The sequence below is a fragment of the Cyanistes caeruleus genome, chromosome 7, assembly GCF_971803275.1.
Source record: "Cyanistes caeruleus chromosome 7, bCyaCae1.hap1.1, whole genome shotgun sequence".
Classification (NCBI taxonomy): Eukaryota; Metazoa; Chordata; class Aves; order Passeriformes; family Paridae; genus Cyanistes; species Cyanistes caeruleus.
Genome location: NC_141707.1, coordinates 18,944,269 through 18,962,424, shown reverse-complemented (window position 1 = coordinate 18,962,424; position 18,156 = coordinate 18,944,269). Strand labels below are relative to the sequence as shown.

Genomic DNA, 18,156 nt, shown 5'->3' with positions numbered 1-18,156 from the left:
TAGCAGCTGCTGTACGGTAATAGAAAATTATGTGTTTCTGTTTGGTTTGGTTTGTTTTGGTTTCATTTTTTCCATTTCTCTATTGACACAAACTGAAAATGCTTTACAATGTTTCTAGGATGCCACTGCCTTACATGGTCCCATTAATACTTTCAGATTGTAAAAGTTTCTGAAGGATTGCTGCAAACTGGAGAACTGTTACAATCTTATTCTATTAGATTTTTTTTTTTTTTAAAGACAGAATGCTACAACCCGCAATCTCTGTGCTTGGCACTTACACAGCCATGTCTCTGGATGTTGTTGTACAAACTATCCTGTGTGTACAGCACAGCACACATTTCATCTCAATAGTTTGAGGCAGTTGGTGCATGCTAATTCAGTGATTTTCTTTGGTTCTTTATCCACCACTTAAAAATCTTATACCTGTGAAATACTTTTCAGTGTATCTTTTCATTATAAAAAAAAGCATCACAAAAGCAGCAAACATCCTTCTCTTGAGCAGGCTGCCCCAAATCTTAGGAATTACTAAGGAAGGTTGAAATACTGCAAAGTCACACTGACTCCATTGCATCTGCAGTTACAGTGTGGTTGCAGTTACTCACTGTTCTAAGTGCAGAGATCCAATTTATAGCTATTTGCTTACTAAATTTAGATTGGACAGAATTAGAATTTAGTATTACTGGTCTGTTCAGGAGGTGAATATTTCATACCCTCATTATAACTTACATGATACTGTGCAGAAAACAGAGGTGCAACATTGCCATCTGATGCAGGGACACCGTAAGCAAGTGAGGATGTGACATCCCCTGCTGACATCTGATACTGGTACTTCATCCTCCAGTCCCTCTGGGATTTGGGGACTCTGAGTGGAATGAACTCTGAGTCTCTGCTTTCCTAGGTGGAAAACAATTTGCTTTGGTTAAATTTAATTGAGTTAAAAGTACATAGGAATCATTTTGCTATTCTGATTTCTATTTCAGGTATGATAAAATGATGCAGTAATTAACTGACTGATAGAAGATTGTTTTATGGGCTATATATATAGCAGAAGAACATATATGAATTTACACACAGAGGTGAAACAATCCTAACACTTCTGCCATATCTGGGACTGATGGTATCAGTCAGAACGTTGGGCAAGGGGAGGGTCCCCTCTGTTCAGGGCAGTGTGGCTGTTTGAAGAAAACACTTTCACTGAAATGCTCATTTTCTTGTGTGATCTTCTGGATAATTACCATACAGAGGAGAATACAAACAACTGAAGACAAGTAAATAAAGAAAAATATTTAATTTCAACTTTTGGCTTTAATGGAATATTCCAAGATTTATAAAGTATTTTAGTGCTTTTCTGCTTGCTTTTCTCTTCCTGTAAAAAGAGTGTATATAAAAATTGCATTATGAAAAATTAGCCATAATCCATGTTCCAATGCTAACAATTTCTATAATTTATAATATATAATTATAATTAACTATCCACTGCTATTAACATTTTGTTGATTAAGAGATGATAGTGCTTCTATTTCAACAGTCCAAAAAAAGCATATTTTGAATAATTTCAGTACCAGAAGGAAAAGAAACACTTATTTTTTTTTTAATTTTTTTCCCCCCCAGTTCGTTCCTGCACTTTTCATCTTTCCATGAGCTGAAAAGGCAACATATTTAGGTCACCTGCATTGGTCAATCTCATGTTAGCTCCCCTACTCAAAAGATTACATTTTCTGAGTCAGTAAAAGCCCCGTGGAGTTCACTGATTTATTTTGTGACTTTTTAGTCTTCCCCATTCATATGAACATCAGCTGCCTTCTAAAAGAGGAAGCACAGAACAGTGGAACGGTCAAGACTTTCTGTTATGTCACTGATGTTCATAAGCATCAGAGGACAAGATGTTATTTTAGATGACCTGAGGTTTTTGGTTATTTTTAATTCAGACAGACCTTAAATCAGAATTCATCCCTGACTGATCTTACTTTTAACTGAATGTATTAGAGAAAGAAACCTTACATTTCCTTTATGAATTAAGCAAGGTGACTATTCATGGAAAGGCATCACTGGTACCTATGATTCACCCTGTCCAGCTGGCCAGCGTGGAGATGGTCACGACTGCAGACTCTTTCAGCACTCCTGGTTAATGCCATCAGCTCGCTGCACTACAGGAGCAATTCTGTCGACTCCTAGATTTTGCATCCCTCTCTTGCTGTGCCCTGGCTGCAGCTGAGTCACTGCCTTTGGCCAGATGCTGGGTTTGCCTCTTGGCTGTTCCTTTCAGTTGCGGCGCTTGCTGCTGGCTGTGACGTTAATGCACATCAGCCGGCGCAGCGCTGAGCGTTGCTCTCACCCCAGAACATCACTTTTGGCTGCTGACCAACTCTGGGCACGTGTGCTTGCTCAGGAAAAGAAGGAAGCAATTCTTTTTATTTTCCTCAATACTAATCATTTTCTTTCTGTCTCACCTTAAAATAAACTTTGGTTTTTCACCCTCCAGGTTCTGTGACATGTGTGAGAGCTTGCTGCAGGGTTTTCATTTAGTCTACTTCACTGATAATCTGAGAAGCTCTCCAAAAGGCACCTCTCTAATGATATTTACCTCTATAAATGTAAAATATGGAATTCTGACATTCATAGATAGAAGAAAAATTAATTATTTTATGTGTGGTAACGTTTTTAAAAAGTTTTAAATTCCCCTTATGAAGGGCTTAAAGAAACAATTTCATTCATAGCAATGTAGGTAGAATGAAAAATATGTAAGTAACTGGTAAGTAAGGCATGATTTGAAAAGTTCTTACATAGGGTTAATGATTTTCTAAATCAAAGTTTCAAAAATTTGGAGTTAAAGATAAGATATTGTATGCATGTGTGTGGTGTTTTAAATGAAGAATCCTTAATGAGGACTTTGAGAGAATTCATTGCAACTTGCAAACTCTGTATCTTCTGTAGCTGATCTGAGTCCATGCTAAAATTATACTCCTTAAAATGCTTTTGTGGAGTACAGCTGACCCTGAGTAAGTGCTGATGTTGCTGGAATAACTTTAAGCCTCTCAATACAAACTATTTTGCAAAGAAAATTGCAAATAATTTGTGGTAAAATCATAGTGTACCACAGGTTTAGTAGAGTTAAGATAAGACATCTTTTGCTTGCTGTCATGCCATTCATTTTCTGTTTAGATAAAGCTGAAGAAGAATTTCTTCATATCTCAGCCCTAGAGAGAGAAAGACTAGTTTATTGCAAAGTGGCAGGGTGAAGCCATTTGGTCTTTAAATGCTAATTTTAGGTTTTCTTTGTTTACTTTTTTTTTCTTATTACTAGAATTTGCAGTCACAGGCTCTCCCATGAAGAGCAGGTTTTTGCAAATAAAGAATATGTTTAAAATATTTTCTAAAGAATTTTTTTGCTGTGAGCTAAGCTTCTAAGTTGTGATCTTTGACATAAAAAAAGTGGGGCATCTATAGAGCTTGGGTTAGAAATGGAAAGATAAATTCCAAGGAGCATGATTGTGTGCAATTTATGAGAGAACATGAACAAAGAAGGAGGAAAGGGGACCTGACACAGTCATGAAGTATAAAGGAATAACTGGGTCGGTAGGGAGGTAGTCTGTGCCTCAGGATTGCAGGATGAGGGAGAGGAAGAATGGAAATACTGGAGTGGGGGCAGAGAGGCTGGTCTTTGATAGGAATGGGTTTTCAGAACCCAGAGCAATTGCGAGAATCTGGGGTGATGCTAGATAAGAACAGTGGGGTAAAAAAGAACTTATAGTAAAAAATTGTGTTAATAATATCTAGTGGCATTTCAAGGATTTGTGTTTCTACTGCTCTGTTATCCCTACAAATCTTTTGTGCTGGTTATCACAGGTTATTTATATGGCACTTGGGAGATGGAAAGGTTCTTAAGCACCAAATATCTCACAAGCACCTATCGAGGCTGGCAGGTGTGAACGTGAATCATTAGCACAGAATAGTCCTCTACTCTAGCCTGTGTAAAATTAGCCTGGCTCTCAGTTAATTGACTGAGCTTTATACACCGTGTGTCAGACAGCTCCATCTGAGTGGCTCAGCTTATCCTTGGCTGCTGTTGTATGCATGTTGTGGTTTGTTGTGTGTCAAGCAGAGGAAAACTAACTACATGTCTTCCAAGTGATGCTAATCTGGCAGTTATGCAATTATGATCATCACTTAACTGAAGTGTTAAAAGGCAAGTTGTTTTTTAGACAGGGTTTTCAGCTGGGTATTACTAACCTTGGTGTTTTCCATAAGCCACCAAAATATATGTGTCCTGTCCCAAATTATGAGGAAGTGTAATTAGTGTAATGCTCAAGAACAGCAGTGTTTTGATGTTAGGAGGAGGGATGGTTGTTTGCCAGCTGGCATGTTTGCTAATTTATGGGTGTCTAACTGTTAATTGTGGCAAAAGATTTCTGTACTTTTTGTCCAATATCCTGTTGAAGCACACCATGCTTGCTACCATGTCCAATATGATTAATCATCATGTTGATGTCTAGTTTGTATAAACAAGAACTGCTCTGGGTACTTGAGGAGTTACTGTTGGGCTCAAGCAAGCTCTCAGCCCTCCTCTTATTTACTAAATACAAGCCTTTCTACACATCTGATTATAAAATGTTTGTCAATTCTTCAGTTATGCCAATTCTTCTCTAAACTTCATCAAGCTTGTTAAAAATCTTTTAGTAACCTGAGAAAACTGAAGTTGGGTGACTAAAATGTTGTAAAAACAGTGTATTTGTGCACTAGCAAATTTTGCATTTGTATAGAGCTCTTCTGCATAGTAGGCAAAAGTTTGACGAAGGCTGTTGGCTAAGACCTGAGTTTAGACATATTTAAAGGAGAAATAATTTTCACATTCTTAATAATGCAGGAAAATTAATAACTTTTTTTGATTTGTGGTCAGTTTACAACACTGAAAGCTTTTCCATTGGAGCTGTATGGTTTGCTATGTTATATGGTTTATTTCAAATAGGAGCTAAGCTGGAAAATTCCTTTGGTCCTTTCTATGTTGTATGACTCCAGTGTTCTATTCTGGTTTTATAATCTGTGTGTGTATAAAAATCAATATATATTAGCAATAATTTTCTGTCTTCAATATGTTTGGGAAATCACTGACTGATGGTAAACATACAGCTTTTCTATGATGAGAATAGTCTAGAACTACTCAGATATTTCCTTCTGTGCCAGGTGCCTTAGGGCACTGCTGTCCTCATATTAGATCATGCTTTGTGCACAGGCAAAGGCAGTTCAGTGTGGTGTGATTTCAGCTGAAATTATTAGCAGTGTTAGAAGTAGAGCGTTTTGTCTATGACAAATAAATGTTACTTTTGACTGCACTGTGATTTTGGTCAGTGTAGCTGAATGTTGATTCATTAGTATTCCAAAGGTAGGAAGAATTAAACATATCTAGCAGTTGATGTGTGCTGGACTTGGAGGATAGGAAATATTATGTTTTTCCCATATGGAAGAGAGTCAAGAGATAACCAGCTGGGCATTAGCAGAAAAGGGATTTTTCTGTTATTGTGAGGTTTGTTTTGTCTCTGATTCACTCTGTCAGGAAACTACTTTTGAGCCAACTGCCTATTTTTATGTTCAGTTTAATTTCAGTCAATATGTCTTAGACTTTTCAGGAAATTTAGAAGTGATTATTCCATCTCAGGCTCTTTTCAGCCATGTCTGTGATTCCTAATGTATTTGTCAAGTGCTCAAGACATTTTTGGCATTTTCTGTTGCCATGAGCAATAATTGTCTATTTTTCTTTCTTGTCTTTCTGATGGAAAGATCTCTGAGTGAGGTGCAGAGAAATTTGTGTAGTAATGAGATACAAAGAATTACTTTATGATGTGTTCCTGCTCTTCCATGGAAAGTTAGGTTTTAAACATATCTGTCACTAAGAAAAACAAATATTAACAGTGATCAGAATCTTTCTCTAGACTTGAGGAACATTTAACATTGTTCCATACAAAAGATCAGACTTAATAAATGCCTAGTGACAGATGAGGATAAAATTGGAAAAGCTTAAGTGGAAAAATAATTGGGCTGCACCAGAGGTAGAATTAAGAAAAAAAAAAAAAAATTCCTTTTATTTTATCTCTCTTTTTCTGCGTTGCTTTATTTCTTCTTGATTGGTTGGTTTCAGTTGTGGAAAGGGAGAGGCTGCATTACAGTGTAACCTGAACTCTTGCCATGGAATGGGTCATTAGGCTGGCCAGAATTAATTTCTTCTCCCAAATCAGTAGTGATGACTGAGCTTTGGAATATATTTAAAAAAAAACAGACCTTGAAAATTCTGGTCTGAATCTGAAAATGTCTTCTCACACCTCTACACAAACACCCATTGTAATCCTCATTGTGTTTTATCAGTATTAATTATCTTCACCATTACAAATCTTTCTTTCTAACCTGCATATATTTATCTCACCTTTGTTTCCCACTTAGATTTTGTTAGACTTTTGAGAAGAATTCTCATAATAAAGTCCTTCCCCCATATAGTGGGCTATAGATTGTCATCCAGTGACACTTCAATCTTCTATTTGACAAACTAAACAGATTGACCTCTATAAATCTTTTATTAGTAGTGATGTTTTTCAATCTTGTGGTCATGCTTATGGTTCTCTCTTGAACCCATTTGTGAATGTCTTTGAAATGCTGACAGCAGAACTGGACACAGTGATTTAGTAGCAGTCACAGAAGCAATGCAGCCTCCCTATTCCTTCTCAATATTTCCCAGATTACCGATAAGCTATTAAATATATTATCCTGTGCAGCTGTGATCTCCTTATTATTTGTCAAGCTAATTACTTCTAGGAGTAAAATTGCTTTCTGATTTTTGATCCTGGATGTGACCTTCCACACAGCACCCCAAAAACCTTGGTTGGTGAAGCTCTGGTTTTGTCTCCTCTCTCTCTTCTCCATGACCTGATCAAACTCCATCAATTCTAACCTTTTGTTCATTCCCATAAACACATTGTGTTTATATTGAGACAACACTGATTTTTTTGATTTTTTACATCCTTCCTACAAACATTTGACAATAACATTCAAAACCAGTAAAATAGGCAGCCCTTAATTTGCTGTGAATCAAAATTTTACTTGGTAGTTTTGAAACATATAGCAAAAATGTAATGTTTTTGTGGTAGTGGAAATAAAACATGCAGAGAAACAAGAGAACTGAATACATGAAAGGCAGTAAAATGCAGCCAGACAACATGGATTTCAAGAGTCACAAGAAACTTCTAGGATTCAGTGCTCTGAAGGATTAGTACAATTTTTGTGAAAATATTTTATAGCTCTTTTATAAGGGAAATTAGTTTCTTTGCTTTAGATTGCTGTTTGGTTGAGATTTTATTAAAAAGCAGCTAAAGTGTCTTGAGAATTCTAACTTATATTTCTTTTGTCCAAGTTGCTGAGTGGTAAAGAAAAAAGTAATTAGTAAAATAAGGAAATTATTTCTGATTTTTATTTTTTAACAGCTTGTTAAAAATTGTGAGGGTTTTTCCAATGGAAAAAAAAAAAGCAGGATGAATGAAAATGTTTTATTCTTTAAAGCACTTCCTGAGTTTTGATTTTTTTTTAATTGAAAAATGTGGTTCTCTGAAAAATTCTGGATGAAAATGAAAAATTCCCCATCAATATTTTCAGTTTTTAACAAAGGGATATTATAGCATGTACTGCATTCTTTTTGTTTTTGTTTTTGTTTTTTTTTTAAATGTCCTAGATGTAGGTTAGTCTAGAGAGGATGATGATGTCCACCAGTTAATTTTTCCTGTTTAATGTTTAACTGGTGTAGATTGCCTGTTTGTGTTTCTGTGTTTGTGAATCTGTGGACCCTCTGCTCCCAGCAGTCTGTTTCAAATGCATGTGACAGAGGCTGGTAGTGCTGACTCTGAACTATGCAAACCATTTCCGTGCCATGCAGATCAATAGTACTCTATTACTGTAATAGCCTGAGGAACACGGAACAACAAAGATTTCCTAATGAAAACTAGGATCACATCAGCTGTTGAGGCAGTCCTCAGAGGCTGCAAATGGTTTGAGGGTTTTTTTTGAAATTGTCATCTAAACTGGAGGTTTCGACATGCTGGGACTCTGCTAATTGCTATGAATGCTTCAGGGTCTCTGGAAGGGCAGAAAACCCTGCTTAATCGTGTAGGCAAGCAGAAAATAGAAAAGACAGATGTTGTGCTATCCTCTTCTTGTCTGAATCTGATTATCTGTTTTTTGACCTCATCCGTCTATTTGATGAAGTCTGTCATAATTGTGTATTTTGCAGAGATACATGCCCATGCAAGTAATTTTCTGAATATTATTTTTAGTCTTTATGTTATTGAGACATGCTTGGACTAGCCACTCAGGATAACAACTATAACTTAGAGTTAAGGAAATCATACCAAGTGTTGTGGCACATAACATTGTGTTAAGGATGACATGAAATAAGAGTTTCTCAATGTTTGCTGGTACAGCAGTCTCCTGTGCAACATGCTCTGTATGATGTAGGATTACATATAGAAGTAGAACTTAAAAGCTAAAAACCTACAAGATTTTCTCACTTGCATACTGCGCTCCTCAAAAAACGAACAAAGCAAAATACCCCAAATCAAAATCTCCCTTTGACCTGAGCACCAAAAAAACCCTTAGGACTTTAAAAAATACTGCATTTAACTTGGTTGCTCTTTTGGGAAACACCATGTTAATTTATTTTAATTTCCTTGATAATACTTCCAATGAATGCTTGTCATGGGAGGTTGTGAAATGTAGGGCTGTGAAACATGACATCTATGAAATTGTTTTTTATTCCATTACTTTGACTGCATTACTGAATATCAATCAGTCAAGGAGAAGTGGTTTCCTAATTAAGAACAGTGATACTTTAGACTTTGCTGTTATTGACATAAACATTGTGTCTTAGCCAATTAACTATTTAATCTTGAAAGAGTTTGCAGGAAACTGCATGTGTAAATTAGTTAAGTGCTGTTCTTGTCTGTCATCATATGAAATATGACATAAAAACCCTTGGGGTTTTTATCAGCTGAATTTAGCGGTTGCATTGTTACTGAGTACGACTAGTTATATATTTAGCTAAGTTAGCAGAGCAATCAGAGAGGTGAAGGAGATGAGGCCCACATCTAACACCCAGCAAGCCCTGTAAGCAAGCAGGAGGCAGCAGAGCTGTGCTGGAGCCCAGCAGTGAAGTGACTGTAGGAGAAAGGCTGAGTGTGTGCCTGCATCACCCGCAGCAGAGAGGCTGCTGATCAACACCGTGATCTCGGGCAGTTGTCAGCACTGCTGCTGACAATTCGCTCACTGTAATTTGCCATTTTCACAGAATCATTACATTTGGAAGAGACCTGTAGGGTCATAGAATGAAAACACAATACTGCCAAGTTCACCACTAAACCATGTCACCAAGTACTGCAGCTACATGTCTTTTGAATACCTTCAGGGAAGGCGACTGCTGCTTCCTTGGACAGCCTCAATGTTCTTATTTTTGTGAGGGACCCAAAAATGGACACAGGATTCAAGGTGTGGCCTTACCAGTGCCAAGTACAGGGTGACAATCACTCCCCTGGTCCTGCTGGCCACTCTACTCCTGATCCAGGCCAGGATGCCTTTGTCCTTCTTGGCCACCCGAGCACACACTGGCTTATGTTCAGCTGCCTGTGGACCAGCACCCCCAGGCCCTTTTCCACTGGGCTTTCCAGATGCTTATTTCCTATAGCATTGCATGGGGTTAAAGGTCTTTAGACATGATCTTAAAGATATTTTCCAATCTAAATGTTTCTATGGTCATGGAAGTTGCAAACAGCACAAAGTGCAGCAGGTTGGTCTGTATCAGAGCTTCTTTTCCAGGGGAAATGCTGCACACAACTCATTTCCTAGCTACAGGCAGGATCTAGAGCCTCTTGAATAAGGGATAGAGATGATTTATGGCAGTATTTAGGCACTGTATGCATTCCTGTATATAATATCAGATTGAGACTTTGCATATGCCAACGTTGTTATGAATGCCTGAGAACAGACATACACATTTGTTATCCAAACCTTCAATATGCACTTCTTAAGAATACCTGAAAAGAGAAATGGTAATACAGTCATATGAATTCTAATATCTCCTATCTTAAAAAATCATTTAGTGCTATCTAGAGTTCCCATTTTTCCTGTAGCACCTCATTTATTCCTATGTATAAATGTTGGACCTCAAAATAAATCATGACTGTCTCCCTTAGATCAGGTGTTCTTTTGCTGTCTTTTAATCAGTGATTTAAAATTCACTGCTCAAAGGTCTGCTAATAAAATTTAAAATTAATTGACGAAAACCATTTCTTAAGAAGTTAATAAAAGGATGTGGCTGATTCTCAAATAGTGTCTGTAAAGGCATTGGTTCTCTTGTTTGTTAAAAATAAAAAACAACAAACTGCTTATTTCCCACAAGTGTCTATTAAATCACCACATCGTTACCACTGCATTGGGAAGTTTTATTTCCATTGTATTTTTGTGTTTGCAACATTTATGTACTGTAGCAAAAGCGGGGTTATGATTTTCCTGCATGGAAGGTCAGCAGTGAAGAAGGAAAGAGGCAGTTGCATATTGCTCATTATATGAGAACAAAGGTTGGCCTTCAGTGGGTGCTCAAATATTGAATGACTGTGTTCCACAGCACCACAGAAAACCTCTGCCTTCCCAAGTGAAAAGCAGCCCCTGATCAGTTTGAGTGTTTTCCTTGAATGAATGCCAGTGACAGTTGCATACTTTTGCTTCGTTTATGTCTAAAGATTCATCTCTGTGCTCTAAATTGTCTTCTCAAATTACTCCAGTACCACAAGAGATATTAAACACTGAAGTATTCTGGGCACTCTTGCAGAAAAGACACAATCTGAGTGAGAAGCAACATAACATTAATCACAGAAGTCTGTTATTTGAGTCCAAACTTCATTTTGAGTCACCGATTGAAAACTTTAATTTATCTTTTATACGCCATGCATTTATTCATAACTCTGGATTTATACAATTTACGTACCTGTTCTTTTTCATCATTTCTGCTAATAGCTTTCTCACAAACCACGCTGCAGTTGATGCAGTTGCCCTTGGTGGAATATTTTTAGATTATGGGACAGGACAGAGATTTCCTGTTTGGTGTCAATGGACTTGTCATACAGATACATCTGAATGGCCAGACTCTCTCTGCAGTGTCTGCTTTTCTCACTATAGGCCATGTCTCTTCTGCATGCTGGAAGCAATGAATGAATCCCCTGCTTGGGGTCTCATGGCAAAGCAAGGACAATGCCAGTGCCCTGTCACATTTGCTGGGCTCAATCAACTCATGGTCCTGAGCTGGCAGGTGCTTCTGAGCAGCTCACTGGGAATGAAATTGGTGTGCTCAGAATGCACCCAACAAGTTGATATTACTTGGATATGCAGCAATTAATAACCAACAGCTAATGCTCTTACCCTTGCCTATGCCATTATTTTTTTTCCCAATTGATTTCTGATAGAATGGATTGAAATACTTCCAGGTAGAAGATATATTTGCTGTGAAGTAAAGGAATAATAAAATTTGCCTTATACTTGTCAGGAACAAATGCATAATTATGAGGAGGTCATCCCCACTCATCCAAAACCTATCATCATAGTTTTTGAATGTATTTTTAGATTTTCTGTTTCTCTCCAGAAACTTAATACCATGGTATATGACTTGCTCCTGTTCCCATTGAAGTCAATAGCAAAATTGCTAGTGACTGATGGAAAAAGCCTGTGAAAAATGTTTCAAAAGCAATGTTTTCATTTTGGTAAATTCAATTTGTTGGCCAAAAATTAGATTTTTAATTGTTTGCTTCAATCACAGTTACAGAGAGACTGGCATCCCTTTATGTCAGTTCCACTAGATTTATTCCTTGTAACATGCTCTAAAAAAGATCTATTGCTCAAATTTTAAGCCAAATTTGGAAAATAGACTCTTAGCAATATAGAAAGAATCCAAATTCAATGTTCAAGAGCAGTAAGAAGGAGCTCTGTGCTCTTTCTAATTTGTCTAATTTTTTTTTTTTTTTGCAGTGCTTGCAAAGCATGTTTTCTCAAATATTCCAGTTGTCTTTTTTTTAATTTCAATCCTGAAGTGCACTGTTTCTTAATCAGAAGTTTCTATGTGTATAAATAATGGGGGTTTAGTATTGAATCTATTTTTGCTGTGAAATAGGGAAAGAGGAGATGTTTGCTTCTTTTAGTGTGAAGGGGGGTGGTTTAGAATTTTTGGCATTTTTTGTTTTGTTGTGGTCACAAGTCAGTGTGGTGTAAGCAATTTGCTGGTTAGGTTCAGCTCTTAGTGCTTGGAGAGTGCAACAGAACCATCGTGGAGCTTGGCTCAGGTGTAAGCCACTACTTTTATTTAATTCCTTTCAAAAGAAGAAGTCCATAGTTGACAGAATCCCAGACTTGGCAGCTATTTACAGAACTGTTTTCTTGTGTACTGCTTGTTAGCATTGTGGTTACTTCTTACAAAAGCATCAACTGCTTCCCAAGAGCCTTCAGAACACACTTGAAGTGCCAGACCACTGTCCTTCTGTGCTATTACTAAATATAAATTTTTCCACTTGAGTCAACTGAGTGAAGATCAGATGTTTTAAAAAGGGTTTGATTTTCATTTGCCCAAAGGCTACTCTGCTAAAAAAAAATTCAGTGACCTCATAGCTGAAAGTAACTGCAGATTTCCTGTTAAATAACTCAAGGGTTCTGCATAGCTCTGTGAACTAGGATTATATTTTTGTTCTGATTTTTGTAATTTAATTTTTGATTTAAATGAAAATTGCATAGACCTTGAGATATCCCTGTTGGTACACTTCTTTGACTAAAAATTCCCTGATGCATTTGTAGGATATGAAAATGGTGTTAAACTAGACCAGCAGTCCCTTGGTATGCTAGGATAGAAGGAAAAGCCTTTCTTTGGGTTCATCTTCATTATGTTTTCCTTCTGAAGTTCTGAAACAAATGTGCTGTGCAGCTTGTTTCTTTCTTCCTGCAACCTTTTGTCTTGTTACAGCTCCAGCATAACCCGTCTTCTTAGGCTTCTTCTGCCAGGAACTTCTCATCCTGAAAAGAATACAGAATTGGCCAGGGTGTTCAGGGAATGTGGGCACCTTTTGCTGTTGGAGCAGCCATGTCCTCCCAGTCACGTCACTGGGATGCTGTGTAGCCTCTGTGTGCAGTATGTGGGATTTGTAATTCTCTGGGAGACTTCTTGATGGAGATTGAAGCTCATTCATAAGATATAGATAATATTCATCCTTACAAAAGTATGGATAAAGTGATAAAAACTGATAAAGTGATACCATTGCACTCTTCCTTAGAACAGCAAGCAGAAAAGGTGTGTGTTTTGAATTGTCACAGATCTTGGCTCCAGCAGGAGTGTGTTTCTTAGGATGCAGTGTTCAGAAGCTGGTGGCACGATGTAAATAATTATTTAGCTGCCTCTCTGTGAGTATCTGGGCTCAGGATGATATTCTTGCATGGAAATCTGTTTTGTCTGGAGATGCTCTGTGTTCAATATGGCATCATTTCTTGAGTGTGCAGTCATGTCTGAGTGTTAATGCATTTTTGTCCTGATTTGATTTAACATGGTGCAGGACAGCACCTTTCTCCACACCCATCTGCAGCTAGCTGTGCTCTGCTGACCCTTGGTGTGCTGTCAGCACAGTGAATGTGGAAGGGCACTATTTCAAAATTAGAAGGGCAGTGGAGAAGATATGTCATCTGCCTGAAGCTAACATCTCATTCAGGGAACAATTTTATCCAAGGTTAATGGAAGATCAGACACTGTATCAGTCAGCTGAAGCAAGATCACGGCGGTCTGTTAAACACGGAGAAGCGTAACTCCGTTCCTGAACTGTCATGATGTACCTGCAGCATTTTGATAGGGTTTGACAGCTGGTGTTTGACTATTTATTGACACAGATATCCTCTGTGCTGCTCTAAGTATCTGTTTTTCTCTTCGTGGGTGGAAATTAAAGGTTTGGGTGGAGAGAAGTGAGAGAAATTTTCTGCTATTAGTGAAGCGGTGATGTACCAACAGTGGCTGTGGAAACAGTAATGGGAACGCCCCCTGCACTGGGTAAGCCCTGGCCAGGAGCCAAATGACCCCAAAACCACACACTCCCCTGCCTCAGTAACACCTTTGCCTCACTGCAGGTGAGGGCACCACCTTTGAGAGAGGGTTTTTAAAAAACCTGCAGCGTTCTTAATTTAACTGCAGGATTCTTGTGAGGTACTGATGGTAATGCGGTGTTCAGTGGTATCTGTGTTCTGAGGGAAGTCTTGAGGAGTTACTGCATAATGCCATGATATCATGCAGGATAATGCCCCCATGCCAAGCGTTTGTAAACTTTGCCTGAGAATTGCTGTAAATTACTTAAGCCTTTCTTTAGGGTTTTTTAAAATCATGCCACTTTCATCTTCTGTGAGAAGGCAGAACAATGCATTTGTGTTTGTGCTGGGTAGTTGTTGGGGAGCAAAAGATTGGGAGATGTGTTGGATTAAATAGTCAACAGATTTCTTTGCTGCAGAGCTACTTTGGAGTGAGGGTATGTTCATTCATCCTTTCTCTCACATTTTTCTTTATTAAGGTGCAGTTCAGCTGAGACTGACTTCCTCTTTGGCTATCCATAAACTGTGAAACAGAAGGATGCAGGAGACTATCCCCTGCCTTTTCGTCCATGAGTGATAAGAGCACAAGATCATTAATACAAGTTTGCTGCAAAGATGAGTTCAGAGGAGAAGAGTATATCTCCAGCTCACAAAACATCCACTCCATCACATAGAAGTGCCTCCTCCTCATCATCCTCTCAGAGAGACAGGAGGCAGGTAAGGAGATACTCCACTTGTTTGTACCATCTAGTGGGATGACACATTTATTCCTGTAATGGGGCTGTTTGTTCCTGTTAGCTCTAGATTTGTTTGCTTATAGCATTGGATGATAGCGCTAGAGCCAAAACTTGTTGATTTTCTGAGTTTACTTTTTCTATTTCCTGAAGTGGCTTGAAAAGGATTTAGAAGCGACATGGGCACTATGTACAGCACTGGAACAGGAAGTGTATAATCTCATGGACAAACAGGGAACATGCTCTGAAGTACTTTGGGACTTGGTTTCTTTGGCAGCATGATCCTACAGCTGCTTAAAGTTGTTTTTTGTCACCTGTGAATATCTCTTTTTGTAAATCCAACAACAGAGATGCATTATCCTTTTAGAAAGTGGTAATTCCGTTTAAATACCATGTTGTTCACCCTTTCTGTAAACACCTAATGCTTAAAATATTATTTGTTTCACTATAAATTAACACTGATTGTACTACCTCATAGAGTACTAATCCAGTTATGTTAGACTTCCATTTTTAAGAGACTCTTGTTTATGTGGTTGTAATTCTCCAGGATCTCTTTGAGTGAAGACTGTATTAATTCCCCTCAAAAGAACTTGAGCTTTCCTGTGGGGATTTTTTGAGGGCTGGGTGTACAGTGTGACCACAATATCAGTGGGAGCACTTCAGAAAATATCAAAGCTCTCTACTAGGTTTCAGATAAATTCATGCATGCATATTTTACAAATGCAAAGGTTGATACAGAAAAACTGATTAGAACAGAAACATATTTTTAAACTGTCGTCCATGAAAAAGAGTAAAATAATTTAAAAATATTCAAAGAAAAATCATTGGCTTAGGAATGTTTTCTCAGCTACTTGTATGGAAGTTCTGATACTATTTTCTCAGCTGCTGCTGAGGAAGTTTCTTCCCTTAACTCTTAAGAAAATTTTGAAATGCAAGAATTTTTAATGAAAACTCTAAAATTTACAGCTTTGAATGTAAATAGCCTCACCACAAGGTACTTTTTAAATGTTGAATCGGGAGAAGAATTCTGATGTATGCTCAATAAAAGGCAGGAAATGTGTGTGGAATTTTTAATAGCTTCCATTGCTTAAGTAAATACAAAAAGTATTTTCTCACAGGTGATAAATATTTTCCCTTTCACAGTGTACAGGATTTTGGATAGCTGCATTTAGTTAATTAAGTTTTGGTTAGGATATAACCTTTTAATTTTTCATTAATTCTGTCTGGAGCAAGAATTTTGATATAATTTGTTTAAAGCATTGGTGTATTTTATCTCCCACATTTAAGCCCAAAGTATGTAAATGCAAGACTCACATGAGCTGCTACTCTCAGCTAAGAGCCTGTTCACTGAGTTTTCTTTGTAATTAGGTAGTTTGAAACAATCATGCAACTAGAATTAAAAATAAAAAAATAAAAAAATTACCTCTTGGGAATACATTTAACCATAAATCTAATGGCTACCATATCTGTTACCATAGCAACGATACAGAGCAAGGTATACCTGTCATTATAATGAAATGGATGCTTAGCTTTAAGTCCATATTTGATCATGGAAACGTGAAGTATGATTTTAAAATAATGCTATAAAGGTTGATGGTGTGATGCATGCAGAGGATCCCATAAAGTGTGGTGATGCTTAACGATGTACTTAGGCATGTAAATGTGGACTGGAAGGGCTACTCTGAGGCATTTGTTTTTTTGCCTTAGTTCTTTCAGTGTTAAAGGCAGGAGAATGAACGGGTGAGCAATTTCCTCTGCAGAAAGAAACGGAGCTGCAGCGTGCAGCGCGGCATCAACTGCAATGGTGCTGTGCCCAGGGAGAGGAGCATGCACACTTCCTCTCTGCATGTAGACACAGCCAAACATCCATTTCATCTCACCATCTACTGCAACAGCTGTACTTTTAATCTCTTTCCTAGCTTGTGGTATTATTTTTATATGTTTTGTTTTTCATAGGCTTTTGCCCGAACACAATGATAGCAGGGGGTAGGGGATTTTGTTTCAGGGGCTATCAGATTTTACTTTTAAAAGGCTTTGAAATTCTATCTTGCTGCCTCCTTGGACTCTTCAGAAGAGCTAGTGGAAAAGCAGCCTTCCAAATTGGTAATATAAATTAATATGGAAAATGATGTGACTGGAGGATGAAGTGCCAATGTAGCTTTTATTGTCATATGTGAGGATAACACTGGATATTTCTAGATGGTTAATGATTGAAACCTTCTCATCATATAATTCCAGTCAAAGTCATACCAGCAATTATGGAACAGTTTCCCAATAAATTATAGTAGAGGAAGCTGAATGAGTTTGAACACAACTATGATAAATCATTTCAGGGAGAGTGGAAAATGTCATGCTGTATATAATGCTTGCATTTTAATGTAGCTTTTTTATTTGTACAGTATACATCACCTAAGAGAATTAGCAGTCAGCAAAAGCTTTGAGATTGCCAATTTGCAGGCTCCATGACTAAGAAATAGATAAATGAATAGACTAATGAAGCCAGCAGTAACTAAAAAAACTGATTTCAGGTTTTTGTCATTCATTTTCATTACAACCATGTTTAATTTGGATGATTAGACAGTAGAAGGGCCAGAAACAAACTGGTTTTGTTTAACTCCTGAGCTGGACAGGTTGGCAAGGCAGTTGTCCTACCCTTGATAAGGAACACTTTAGCAGGGAGCAGGAACAGTTTTTCCTGCTGTGGAACTGTTGCAGAGCATGAACCTGTCACTTCCACTGTCAATAAGGTACAAAAGGTAGCATAAAACGTGCAATTCTGATAGCCCTTTTTTGTGGGCCATGCTAACCAGGTAGATTCTTGTGTTTCATCCCTTATGTAACTCTGATAAGGCTAGCTATGTAAAATGGAGCAAAACAAACAACTCTTAGAAGTACAGCTGAATATGGTAAAATTGTATGTTGTATATTCAGTTTTATGGGTGTAAGTTGTTTATGAATGTTCTGTATTTTTTATTGGTGAAGTATGCAGCTCATAAGGCAGACTGTAGTACATTATATATTCTCTGCAATGTGTGGGTAGTTATACTGTGCTGAGAAGAAAGAAGTAAGTACATCATAGGGTTAATAATGGGCAGTTTGGCAAATCAGAGCCTGACCTCAGGCTACTAAACTGAGGGAGTGATACAGAAGGAGAGTAAGAATATTGAAACTGTGAAAAAGGGGAAGATTTTGTCTTTTCTGACCAACATCTAAAAGCTAGCTAATACATGATGTGGAAATAGATGTTGCAGTGTTTTCTATTTTAAATGTCAGGATTTCTCTTCTAATGTCTTAA

General features: G+C 37.6%; 1 protein-coding gene across 6 annotated transcripts in view; it reads left to right on the top strand.

Moving 5' to 3' along the window:
* The window catches only part of OSBPL6 (oxysterol binding protein like 6), an 87,304-nt gene that overhangs the window by 26,244 nt on the left and 42,904 nt on the right, over window positions 1-18,156 (top strand). For all 6 annotated transcript variants that reach the window (XM_086896676.1, XM_086896675.1, XM_086896678.1 and 3 more), the window contains exon 2: window positions 14,607-14,844. In XM_086896676.1, the coding sequence (XP_086752802.1) occupies window positions 14,743-14,844 (102 nt within the window). In that variant the 5' untranslated portion in view covers window positions 14,607-14,742. The remainder of the gene's footprint in view (window positions 1-14,606; window positions 14,845-18,156) is intronic.